We start from the raw sequence: 12,089 nt of genomic DNA, 5'->3' as shown, positions 1-12,089 counted from the left end.
AAATAAGTCTCTGATGTCCCCAGAGTGTGTATGTGAAGTTTTAGCTCAAAATACCCTACAGATCATTTTTTATAGCATGTTAAGTTTGTCACTTTTTGAGGGTAAGCAAAAACGCTACATTTTGTGTTTGTCCCTTTAAATGGAAATGAGCTGCTGCTCTCAAAAGGGGGCGGAGTTTCAGGAGCTCATGTTAGCACTTAACAGCACCTCTGCAGACGTAGACTCACTGAAAATGTCAAACTGTTCAGCCTTTTATGTTCAAAATGGAGTCGGACAATGATGGAGACACTCAAGAAGTAGTGACAACATTTTGAATGCAACAGGATGTTTCTGAATGGTTAGTTGATGAATTTATGTAGCTGATGTGGAGTTGACGATCTTAAAGTCATTGATTAGCATATTCTGTCATAATAATCTATAAATTGCTCATGTGGGAACTGTTGTAAGATGCTTACAGAGCCAGAGAATATACGCTGCATGAAGATAGAACAGGTATAGTTTAGTTTAATTATGGTTATAACTTGTCATTTTGTCATCTTGCTTTTATGACATGCTATTGCATTTGTGTTACATACTGTAATGCAGTAACATGGCCTCACCCCCTTTGTTGCGTGTTATCGGGCGCAGGGTTTATGTAAATTCTACGGTTAGTGATGTCACCAACCCAGGAAGAAGCTTGTCGTAGTCCTTAAAGGTATAGTTCACCCAAAAATTAAAATTTGATGTTTATCTGCTTACCCCCAGGGTATCCAAGATGTAGGTGACTTTGTTTCTTCAGTAGAACACAAATGATAATTTTTAACTCCAAGTGGGAATGGGCGGAACGGTTCGAGAATGGACACAGGCCGGGAAGCCACAACAGCAGGTTTCTGACACCTGACGACACACACACCCTGTGCGTTTTCTGTTTGGGTGAGGAGCACGCACGGACAGTGCTTGAGGGCGCTGTCTGTGTTAACTGTGAGCGTCTTCCCATGAAGACGCTCCGTTCTCGTCTGGCCCTCTTCTCGAGGGAAGAGGTGTCGGCATCTGTGCTTGGTGGTTCTGGCCCTGCTTGTGCTGAGGCAGAGCGCCAGCTGAAATCATGGGGTTCACAGGTGGAGCTCACCGCGGAGTTTGAGAGGGGCATAAATCTGTCTCAAACTGCGGCGGCTGACGAGGACGCGCTTCTGGATGACGATGATGTCTTGTCTCTGACGTCATCGGATCCAGGAGCGAGTGCTCTTCTGGCTGCAAGCCCCAGAGAGCAGGAGATGGCCGTGGAGGAAGCAGCAGGCGAGCCTGCTGCTCCCTCCAGGCTGCCCTGCCCAGCGTATGCAGAGTTATTGGAGGTGATGGAACGCGCTTCGGGCAGGCTGCAGCTGCCCTGGGAGCACTTTAGGAAAGAGACCGCGTGGGGCAGGCTTGACGAACGGTTGAGCCTTCCATTTCTTCCTGACCTACACGTTGAGGTTGAGAGGGCATGGAAGAACCCATACTCGGCACGTATCCATCAGCAGCAGTGGGCGAACTTCGCTGATGTTGAGGGGTTGAGCCAGCATGGGTACGTGCCGATGCCCCCTATTGACGAGACGCTTGCGAACTATCTCGCCACAGGGAGCGCACCGACACTGAAAGCTCCCGTCCTGCCATCTAAACCGTTGAAAGTGATATCACGTTTAAATGGCAGGGCATACGCTGCTGCAGGTCGGACTGGTGCGGCATTGCACAATGGCAGTGCTGCAAGCGTACCAGGCTGACCTACTCAAGGATCTGGATCAGGGGCAAGGATTGTCCCCTGAAGCGGTGGAGGAGCTGCGCCGCACCACAGATCTCGCTCTCCGGGCCACCAAACAAACTGCCACCACGATCAGCCGATCTATGGCGGCTATGGTGGCCACGGAGCGGCATCTGTGGCTGAACTGTGCGGACATCAGGGAGAAAGAGAGAAAATTTCTCCTCGATGCCCCGGTTTCACCTACTGAACTTTTCGGTACCTCTGTCGAGGCGAAGGCGCGCTCCGCGGCATTTAGATCATGCATCCCGCTCCGATCCGAATCTGGGCCCAAACAGCCGGGAGGTTCGGGCCCGTCTCGAGCTGAGGCTCAGAGATGGGCTCAGAGGTCCAGTGTCGCAGCTCGTGCGCCTCCTCCCCCATGGAGTAAGTCGCAGAAGCGGCGGGATGCAAGGAGGAAGAAGCAGGATCTGAGGGAGGTGATCGAGCATAGGCGCCAGCAACGCCTGAGAGCGATTGTTTTGCCCTCGCTCTTTCTTCTTCCTCCTCCCGGAGAGTTTTTACGGATTTTAAAAACTACGTGCTCAGGCGCTTTTAACAGTCAGGCTGACGGTTGGGCCCATGATGAATATTTTTCTGAAGTCCCGCCTTCTAGCTTGATAGTGAAAAAGCTCTTTTATGCTTAAAAGAACTTTAGATTCATCCTTCTTTATGAGGAATAAGGAGGAAAAGTCTTCGTTCCTCAAGCTGCAGGAAGGTAAGCTGGGTCTATATTTATGTTCTAAATGTGTAGACCTTGTTTTTCCTGTATAGTTTTCCTGAGCATGTAGTCAGAAAAAGGGGGTTTTGGGCATAACTGAAGTTATTAGGTTGGCTAGGTTTTTGCATGCAGGCCGCAAAATGGCCGCTGTTTAACCTCCTGTGTTTAGAGTAGCTTCTCAGCTAAGTGTTTTAGTATGGTGTGAGTTAGCACTCGTCACTTCAGTTATTTTATGTGTAGGTCGGCCTTAATCGGCCGCCTGGCATTTTTTGGCTTGTAGTGCTTCACTTTTTTTCCTTGTATTGGAGAGGATTTAAAGTGAAGCCCAGGCTTTGCTTAACGTATGGCCCACTAGGCCATAGCTTAGTGGCCTAGGCTAGAGCTAGGTTAGGTGTTTGTTTTAAATCACCCTTTTATTTACTATCCCTTTGCTGGTTGCATAGTTCCTAGTTCTGGCCTCCTCCCGAGGGAGTTGTTAGGCCGTATGCCCATTTTTTTTTTCCCCCCTTGTTTAGTGTATAGGTGCTATGGCTGAGTTTAACAGCTAAGGTTGTAGGCTGTTATTAGCCTCCCTGGTGCTGTTTTCTCAGGTGGTAGGCCCTTATCTTTGCGTAGATAAGTTATGCAGTGCTTGCTAGGCCCTACTTTTTAGAACTTTAATCATCCTATGATCATGTTTTCCCTGAGCCCCTTGAAACTATATTCAAGTTTGAGCTACGGTGCTAGCTTTTAGCCTCCGTCCTCTAGGGTTCAGTACAGATCTACAGGTCTGTTAGGGAAAACATTTATCCTTTCATGGATGGCATGTATTACAAAGCGTTCGGTTGCTTTGGGTTCTAAGCCTTGGCCCTACATACATACATACATAAATAAATACATATATATATATATATATATATATATATATATATATATATATATATATATAATATATATATATATATATAAATAAATAAATATTATAATATAACGTGAGCTTTACTCTAAGTGCTGCCACAGGTTAGCACCTGTTTCTATGATAGTAGGCTGTTATTAGCCTCTATCTGAGAACATGGTGTTATGTTGTACTCCCCTGTTAGGGTTTGTGTTTCACTGAGTGCATCACCTGTTGGATTGCACACTCAGGTTGAGTGTAGACAGTCGTACTTTTAGTTTGTTCTCTATCAGCTCCCTTCTGTGATTATTGCCACAGCAGCTATTTTACTTTTAACTGTAGAGATTGTTGGCTCTTTGTTGTTTAGCCTCCTTCTGATTACAGCTTGTATTACAGGCGCTGTTGGTATATGATCATGAGTTTGCTCACGTGTCTGTTTGAGGTGGTAGGCCTTATAGGCCTCCCTTAGACCATGTTAGCATTTTCTTTGTACCCTGTAATTATTGTATTTTTGGTACATTGCCTGTTGGAATGTGTAGACTTAGCTTAGATGGTGTTAGGCTAGTTACCCACATCTAGTTGTTGGGTGTAGAGCTGGTTCCCTTTTTGAGCTGGGTCCCTGCAAGACCACTAGCTGGCGCCACGTGTTTCAAAAAGTAGTTGGCCCTGCCAGGCCTCCTTTTAAGTTTACATGCTGGTGCAGTTTGAGTTGGTCTTGTTTGAGTATTGCCACTAGCTGATGCCACGTGTTTACAAGTCGTAGGCCTTACAGGCCTCCTGTGTATCACGTTGGAGTTCGGTTGTGTACTCCCTTTCACTTTGGAGAGTAAAAGGTGCTTTTACTGAGTACGTTTCTGTGTGGCTTGCCTCTCAGGGTGAGCTCTCGGTGGTTGCTGGCTTGTTAGATGCAGATAAAACTATAGCTTGAATTGACACCTCTGCTGTAACAGAAAGAGTCTTTACACTGATACCATTTGACACATGTTAAGATGTGTTAAGTTAATCTGATTTTAGCGAAGAAAACCTAATTTCAGTATTAGAGCGTAAGTCTGTTTTGACGAAGGAATCTCAGCTCAGCAGCATGTAAACTGTACCAGAAGTGATTATTCTACTTTGGTTGAAGAAATACCAATTGCAGTATTGCTTAACCTGTTTCTGATGAAAAATCTCAGTACAGTGTTATATGAATGTAGATTTGGATGAAGGTTTCCTTTCTACAGAGCAAAGACCTTAGAAATTATAGTCAGAGGGACTCATTCATCTAAACTTTAGCTGCATCTACAAGCATAGCTACCCGGTGATCAATACTATGTTTCATTGGCCGATAGAAACATCAGTATTTATTCACAAGATGAGACTTCTGCGCGCTTAGACCAGTTTTGACTTGCGGCAAATCGGTGTAACTACTCTTTAAATTAGTCAAGAAGTTGTTTAAAGTAGAGAGAAGGGTTTACATGAGTAAAATTTGCAAATGCCAAACCACATTTGCATTTTACTGAATGTAACATCTAATTTTTGAATATCGTGAAGTATAAGCGCCACATTTTAACTCGATGCAGGACTCTTTTCAGATGTGCAGACACTCTTCATGAACTGGTGAATTGCTCTGACGTGCACTGCTTCCCATGACAACAACTTGTCACAGGAAGTACTAACTCACCACCTCATGACATCATATTGTAAACCAACAAAGCTAGGTGGCTAAGCTAACCTCACCTAGCGGCCCTTCCGCTCAGGCTAAGCTAACTAATAACTTCTACAGTTAACGGTTAGCATTATTTACTTGAAGCCTTTAACCACAGCTTGTATGTATGCAGTGTGAAGTGATCTAAACCACATTCCTGGTTTTCTGATTTCTCTCTTTCCTTGCCTTTAATTCTTCTCAGCTAATTTCACCTGCACTTAGGTGCACTTCTCCCTGAATGCTGTTCAGCTAAATCTGCAGTTACTAGGGTAATTAAATCTAAATTCAATTACATGTAAACTGTTTAGCTAAAGAAGAATTCTAGGATTTGTTGAGATTTTTCAATAGCACGTTGACGAATGCAGCAGCTAGAGTTCTTACTAGAACTAGGAAGTATGACCATATTAGCCCAGTTCTGTCAACACTGCATTGGCTTCCTGTTAAACATCGTATAGATTTTAAAATCTTGCTAATTACTTACAAAGCACTAAATGGTCCCAATAGAACCACAAGTATCTAGACATACTTTCCTTCTTGATTTTGTTTATTTACAGTTGCTTCAATTTTATGAGCCAGTTACAAAAGTAATTTAAACGATTGCTATGGCATAATTTTGAGCACCCCTAATAAACCCAATCTAATAGGAAAGCGCTCCTTTTCCTTTCTCTCTTTTCATTTGTTCAGAGATCAAGCCTGTTGTGAACCATCAGCAAGTTCTGAGAAATAATTTGACCATAAGATCCATCTTAAGTCATTTATTAAACCTAGCTGTATGCTATACACCTAGCTGCCCACTGTGCCTTCAGCTCCAAATTCTGTTTGATCTTGCATTAGTCTCTCGCCCTTACTCTCACCACAAGTGTGCCAAAATGTTGCAGAATGCTCAACCTAACTTCCCAGATGGCAGACCAAAGGACTGGCTAGGTGTCGTGAGGAACACCCTCCTAACCAGGGCTGCTGATCACTTGCAGCACCAGAGCCAAAAGCAACTGGACAACGATGGAAGAGAAGTAAAGGCAGATGACTAAAACCAGAGGTATGATCACAAAGATCTGACTGAGGTCAACTTCTTCCTGGCCTACAACCTCACAGGTTTGAAACAGGAGGTAAACAACCTCAAACTCCAGATCGCAGAATCTCACAAGGAGCTACAAGAATCTTTAATAGTTCTTCTTCAAAAACTCAGCCAGTAAATCTTGCTCGATCGTAAAAGCCCTGACAGGAGGCGTGTTATCGCCCGGAAATACAACATCTTCATTGGTCCGGTCAACAACTAAGAGGTGTGACTTTGACCAGAGGTTAAAAGCCAGTGAACAATGCCACTCCCTCTCTTTTCTTGCTTCTTGGACGACTGAAGAGACCCCCTTCTTGCTGCAGCCCTGTAGGCCTAGGCCTGCAGGCCTCGGCCTACAACCCAGCCGTGTGCTCATCTATAAGTTGTTTCATAGTACTTCATCTAACGCAGAAGATACTGGCAACAACTTCGGACCGAACCATCAAGATTACAACCCAGCCTGCAGATCCGATGCTCCTCAGCCTAAAGGCATCTTGCAAGTATCGTACATTTGAACACTAAACAGCGATTTTAGTATTGATTTGTAAAACTTACCTTTGTCAGCAAAGGTGTTTTATTGCTGAGAAAACTGATGATTCTTTTCCAGATTGTCTGACTTTTTCCTATAGCTCTATCAACAGTTCCACTTCCGGTTCAACTCTATCATTGCTCATTCTTACCAACGTATGTGTGTGACCTGCGTGTATGTTATGTGTCTGTTAGTTTAGTTATGTGTTTGTGAGTTAGTTAATAAAGATTGTGCACAATACATGTTTGGTCCTGACTCCGTCTGCTAATAAATTGCCTCTTAAGTGATTTAGATCCTGACTACATGCTCTGAGTAGTACTTTACAATACAAATGTTGTTTTTCCATAACCTAGAAATGAACATTTCTTAGAATTAATAAACAATCAACACTGAGTGTTCACTGGACGAACAGGTTAATTGATTGTAGTATTAATGTAGCTACATCCAGTTAATCTGATTAACTGATTTACATATTCATAATTAAGCATAATTAATAATCATAATGAGTTATGAATAATTATTAATATTTCCCCTTTGAGTTAATTCACTACACTCTTGTATTAAACCGTTCTGTTGTTCGGTTTTTCTGCATTTGCTTCCTTGAGCATGGTCTCTCCTTTAGCTCTAGTTGAGCTAAGTAGTTACTTCGTTAGTAACCTGGTTCTATTTTGCTCCTAGAACTTTAGTGGCCACTAGCTGGCGGTGCGTGTGACAGGTAGGCCCTCGGGGCCTCCTTTGGGACATGCTGGCATTTTGTTGTATTATGCTGCTGGTTGGCCAGGGCTCCCAGGTGACTTATTAACCTCCTTGGTAGGAGTCCTTGGTTATTTGTCCCGCCTGGGGCTTTAGAACACTACCACAAGCTGATGCCACGTGTCTGGCATCAGCCCTTGGGGCCTTCCTTAGCGCGTGTTGGCGTATGTTGTACTCCTCTTGCTTTAGAGAGTAAAAAGGTTCTTTTACCAAGTACACTGCTCGTTGGATTGTGTTGGATGGACTGTTATGTGGGCACTCACAGTTACTGAAGCTTTGTGGTCGTTCTTGCTCCTAGCAAGTTAAATTTCAGGTATGCGGCCTTGTAGGCGGCCCTTGGAATACCACTATGTGATTAGTGTTCTGGTGTAACGTGTGGTTCTTTTTGTAGAACTTAGTCATGTTACAGGCCCCTTTCCGGCCTTCATGATTATGTGCCTACAGCATGGTCTATCTGTTAGGTGAGCTTCGTACTCCCCTTTTGGGTTGTTTGTGTAATTGTGCTTAGCTCCTTAAGCCGGTCATTGGTTGAAGACTTCTATGAAGTCTCCCGTTGAGATCAGCCCCCAGGCTGGTTTGTGCTCCCCTGTATCAGGGCTCCTCAGCACACAGCCTCCTCAGTGCCTATACCAGGTGCTGAGTAGATCCTAGGTTGAGCAGAGTATACTCCTCTCAATACGAGGGTTCAGAGCATTCAGCTGAGTTCTGCTCTCCAGGATGCCCGTCTTCACGAGTGAGTTTGAGTTGTTTACTGCCATTTTTGTAGTCGCTCTTACTTGCTATCTTCTATGAAGAATGCATTGTGGAGATTATGTTTACAGACAGGGAAGTTGGCCAAGACTGAGACGTTTGTCTAGCCGTCTTGGCATGCACTCTCCTTCAGCATGGCGGCATGGGTATTTCGTTCCCCAATGCGCCATGAACACCGAGTTGAAGTTCCCTTCAAAAGGGATCGTCTCAGGTTACGTATGTAACCATAGTTCCCTGAGAACAGGGAACGAGACTCTGCGTTCCCATGCCATGCTTCGGGCTGCCTGCTGAACAGTCCCTCGAAACGAGTAGGTACTGACTGTTTCCCTAGGTGCTCCTTTTATACTTCCGGGTTCGCGCCATGATACGTCATAGGCTGTCGCCGGCCAATAGGATTGGAGTGGTGTGATTCTTTGGCTTTCAGACATCAGTCACATGTGACGTTCCCCAATCTGCTATGAACGCAGAGTCTTGTTCCCTGTTCTCAGGGAACTATGGTTACATATGTAACCTTAGATGTTTCCGCATTCACAGTCAAGTTGTGGTTTTGCATTTTTTTTTTTTTTTTTTTTTTTTTTTTTTTGCAGTTTTTGTCTTTTGCTGTTTGTTTTTTTGGTTTGTATTTCTTTTGTCCTGTTTTTTGAGGTGTTTATGTAAAATGTAAGACGGTCTTGACAGTGATAATTCATGCTGAGTGTTATATGTTTTGCTGTGTTGGGGTATGTGATTCTTGGGTTTTCTAAAATAAATTTGCAAATGAATTGATGTTTCTCTGAGTTTAATTTGATTCTGCTCCCTTTCAAGTCCTTCATATGTACTGGTGGTTTTTAATGAGCTATCTAGAGTTAACTTATTGACAGGATTAAAGGCCTGTCTGGCGCCCGAACAAACAGATGATAAATTTAATCTCAATGTATTTATTTTTTTTTTTTTATAAAGTTGAGGGGTTACCACCGTTACACCGTTAAAGTTGCAATGCCTCCAGGCATCCAAGACCAAGTTCTGTCTACTTGAATGGGGAAATCCTGAAATCTCAAACTGCTTGTCACACTCCCATTTAAATAACATATTTCAAATCAGACATGGACTGTACCATAAATGTTGTTTCTTATGCTCAAATAGCTTTAAAAAAGCTGATATTTCAAGCTGGACCAGCCAATGCACGTGTAGTGTAGTGTAGTGTAGATGTGTAGTTCTAAAGACACTGACTGTTTCTATTGCAACCAAGATTCTAACGGCAGCTACAGTGATGCAATGACTTTACCATTTGGCGATTGGATTGTTCATATTGAGCATTGCACTCTCTCTCATTCATAGTAATATGAATGCACTGTCTTTGTATATTTAAAGCAGAGGTCTCCAAACTCAGTCCTGGAGGGCTAATCAAGGTCTCACTAGGCATACAAGAAACTTTCAAGCAGGTGTGTTGGAGCTGGTTTGAGCGAAACTCTGCAGGACAGTGGCCCTCCAGGACCGAGTTTTTATTGTAACTTTTTTTTTTTTAATCTTTATTGTTGATTATTATTCTATACACACTGACCTATTATTCATAATTATATATTAATAGTGTCTTCCAAGTGTAGAAATGTAAGGTATTATTTTCTTTTGCTTGCATCCTCAACTACTGAAATGATTAGACAATGAAAAGAAGCATTGATTTAGACTCATTGTAATGTGGCACTTCCTGCAAGTACATTTTATATCAAACAAAGAAAAACATTATTTGCTTCTGATATCAATAATTTAGTTGGTTATTGTGGCATTTTTTATTTATTTAGGATTCTTATAAAATGCTATGTGAATCCAGATTCATAGTACTATAGACAGAATATAGTCTATAGTACTTGTATATTTTAAAATGTTTTGTGCCTTTGTTACTAACTAGCCACATTTTAGTTGGATTTCTACAATTAAGCAAGTGGTATTAGATTTAAAGATGGTGGTATTGTGCCCCAAAGTAACTGAAATCCATATTGGGTGATCTGATTACAAATGTACAGCACTAAATGCAACCGTTAATGTCTAAAATTATTTGTTCTCTCATCACTTAAACCATTCAGAGGTATTTAGGAACACATGTGACTGCATGTGTCTCCTGAACACCAGACTGCCAACTCAGCTGTCAGTCAACCTCTGTGCAAAACAGTTAGTAAAAAGTTTAAACTTTGCTGAATTTAAGAAGTCAATCCTTAACGTCCATAGTATATCTATATTTAGGACACCAACCCCAGTTATTCATTATTATCCACATGATTATGTTGTGTTCTGTGTTTGTGTAGATGCTCCAGCAGCTGAAGCATCTTGCCCTGGAGGCTGAGACAGAGCTGGAGCGTCAAGACGAAGCTCTGGATGTATTGAGTTGTTCTACAGACCGCACCACCATGAACATTAACAGACATACCTGCCGCATGAGGAAACTGCTGTGAACTTAATGCTTAATGCCAGATTAATGGTAAGATATTCACAAGTATACACACACAAAAAATAAAATAAACTTTAGAACGTGTGTTTCTTAATAGAGCACTGTTTATACTATAAATTCATTTGATCTTTATGAGTAAGGTAGAAAGCTGTAAAGAGCGCAAATGAGGTTGGCTCTGATGTCAATCATGTTAACAAACGATAGCAATAATAGCAATGGCAAAAGGTTTTGGTTAAAGGTTAGGCATTTTGTACGCTAAATAAAAACACACTCATAAGAGTGAAGTGTCAAATAATATTGTAGTAGGGATGTCAAAAGTACCAGTACTTTATTACCATGTTGACACTAAAATAAAATATACCTATAAAATATGATGCTGATTTTTAATTCTTACGTGTATTTGCGCACATGCTCTGTGAAACGCTCTCATGTTTATGCTACTGCGCGATCAATTAATCAGTCAAATAATCTTCTTGGTCATAAAGCCCATCAGATCTCTGCATTAGGCTTTATTATAAATGCAGCCTAATAGATCTACTGTAAATTGTCATTAAGAAATTGTTCACCCAAAAATGAAAATGATCCCTGTGGCAAGAGCCGTGGGAATGGAGCGAGGCCTTGAGTCTCATGGAGGAGCTCCGGAAGGATAAAAGGAGAAGTGAAGACAGTGAAGGACGAGAGAGGACCAGGCCTGGACTATGTGTTGTTGTGTGGCAGTCGCCTGTGAGGGGCTGCCACTTTGCTTTCATTTTGTTGTTTGTTTATTTTGTCATTAAAGTTACATTTAATGTTCGCTGGTTCCCACCTCTGTCTTCCCAGAGCCTTAAACCTTGCTACAATAATCCTATATTTTACTCACCCTCATCCTAGGTGTGTATGACTTTCAGGGCTCTACGCTAACATTTTTCTTTAGGAGCACTTGTGCTCCTAATGAGAAAAATTTAAGAGCACAGTCAAAAATTTAGGAGCACTTTCTGATCAATAACAGACACTAACTTTCCTATTACATGTCGATATTTGCCCCTTTAAATTAATTTCCACAGGCATTTACCATTATAAGAGCAATTTTTTTTCTAATCATATTAAATGTATGCATCATATTTCGTCAATTTCTTAAATTAAAATAGAAAATTTGTTTTTAAATGTTAAACAATAAATTAATTTAGAACCAATCAGGCTGTTACCTATCAAAATAAATCATCAAAATTCTTTGCACTGCAGAGGTGGCACAGAAGCTCCATCTGAAGTGGTTTTTAGACACATTTACATAGACTGCTTAATGCAGCTCATTGGTAAATAATGTTGTACGAATGTTTTTAAATATAATTTTGAATTTAGAAATATGTAAAAAAAATTAACTTTAAAAGTTAGACTGTTTTTACTTAAAATATCAATAAAAAGTGTTAATATGAAAATAAATGTATTATATTTACCGCCAGTAGGTGGCTGTAAATCTTAATGTGCGAGTCATTCATTCAGTCGTTCAAAACTCAAATTCATTCATTCACCGTTGCTTGGAGATGCGCAGCAGTTCTGGTGTGGCTTTGTT

General features: G+C 41.7%; 1 protein-coding gene across 4 annotated transcripts in view; it reads left to right on the top strand.

Moving 5' to 3' along the window:
* The window catches only part of snap47 (synaptosome associated protein 47), a 52,753-nt gene that overhangs the window by 19,894 nt on the left and 20,770 nt on the right, over positions 1-12,089 (top strand). For all 4 annotated transcript variants that reach the window (XM_051878553.1, XM_051878545.1, XM_051878537.1 and 1 more), the window contains exon 5: positions 10,398-10,570. In XM_051878553.1, the coding sequence (XP_051734513.1) occupies positions 10,398-10,544 (147 nt within the window). In that variant the 3' untranslated portion in view covers positions 10,545-10,570. The remainder of the gene's footprint in view (positions 1-10,397; positions 10,571-12,089) is intronic.

This window comes from Ctenopharyngodon idella, chromosome 2 (genome assembly GCF_019924925.1).
Source record: "Ctenopharyngodon idella isolate HZGC_01 chromosome 2, HZGC01, whole genome shotgun sequence".
NCBI lineage: Eukaryota > Metazoa > Chordata > Actinopteri > Cypriniformes > Xenocyprididae > Ctenopharyngodon > Ctenopharyngodon idella.
The sequence above is the reverse complement of the archived record's forward strand: the minus strand, read 5'-3'. Positions and strand labels throughout refer to the sequence as shown.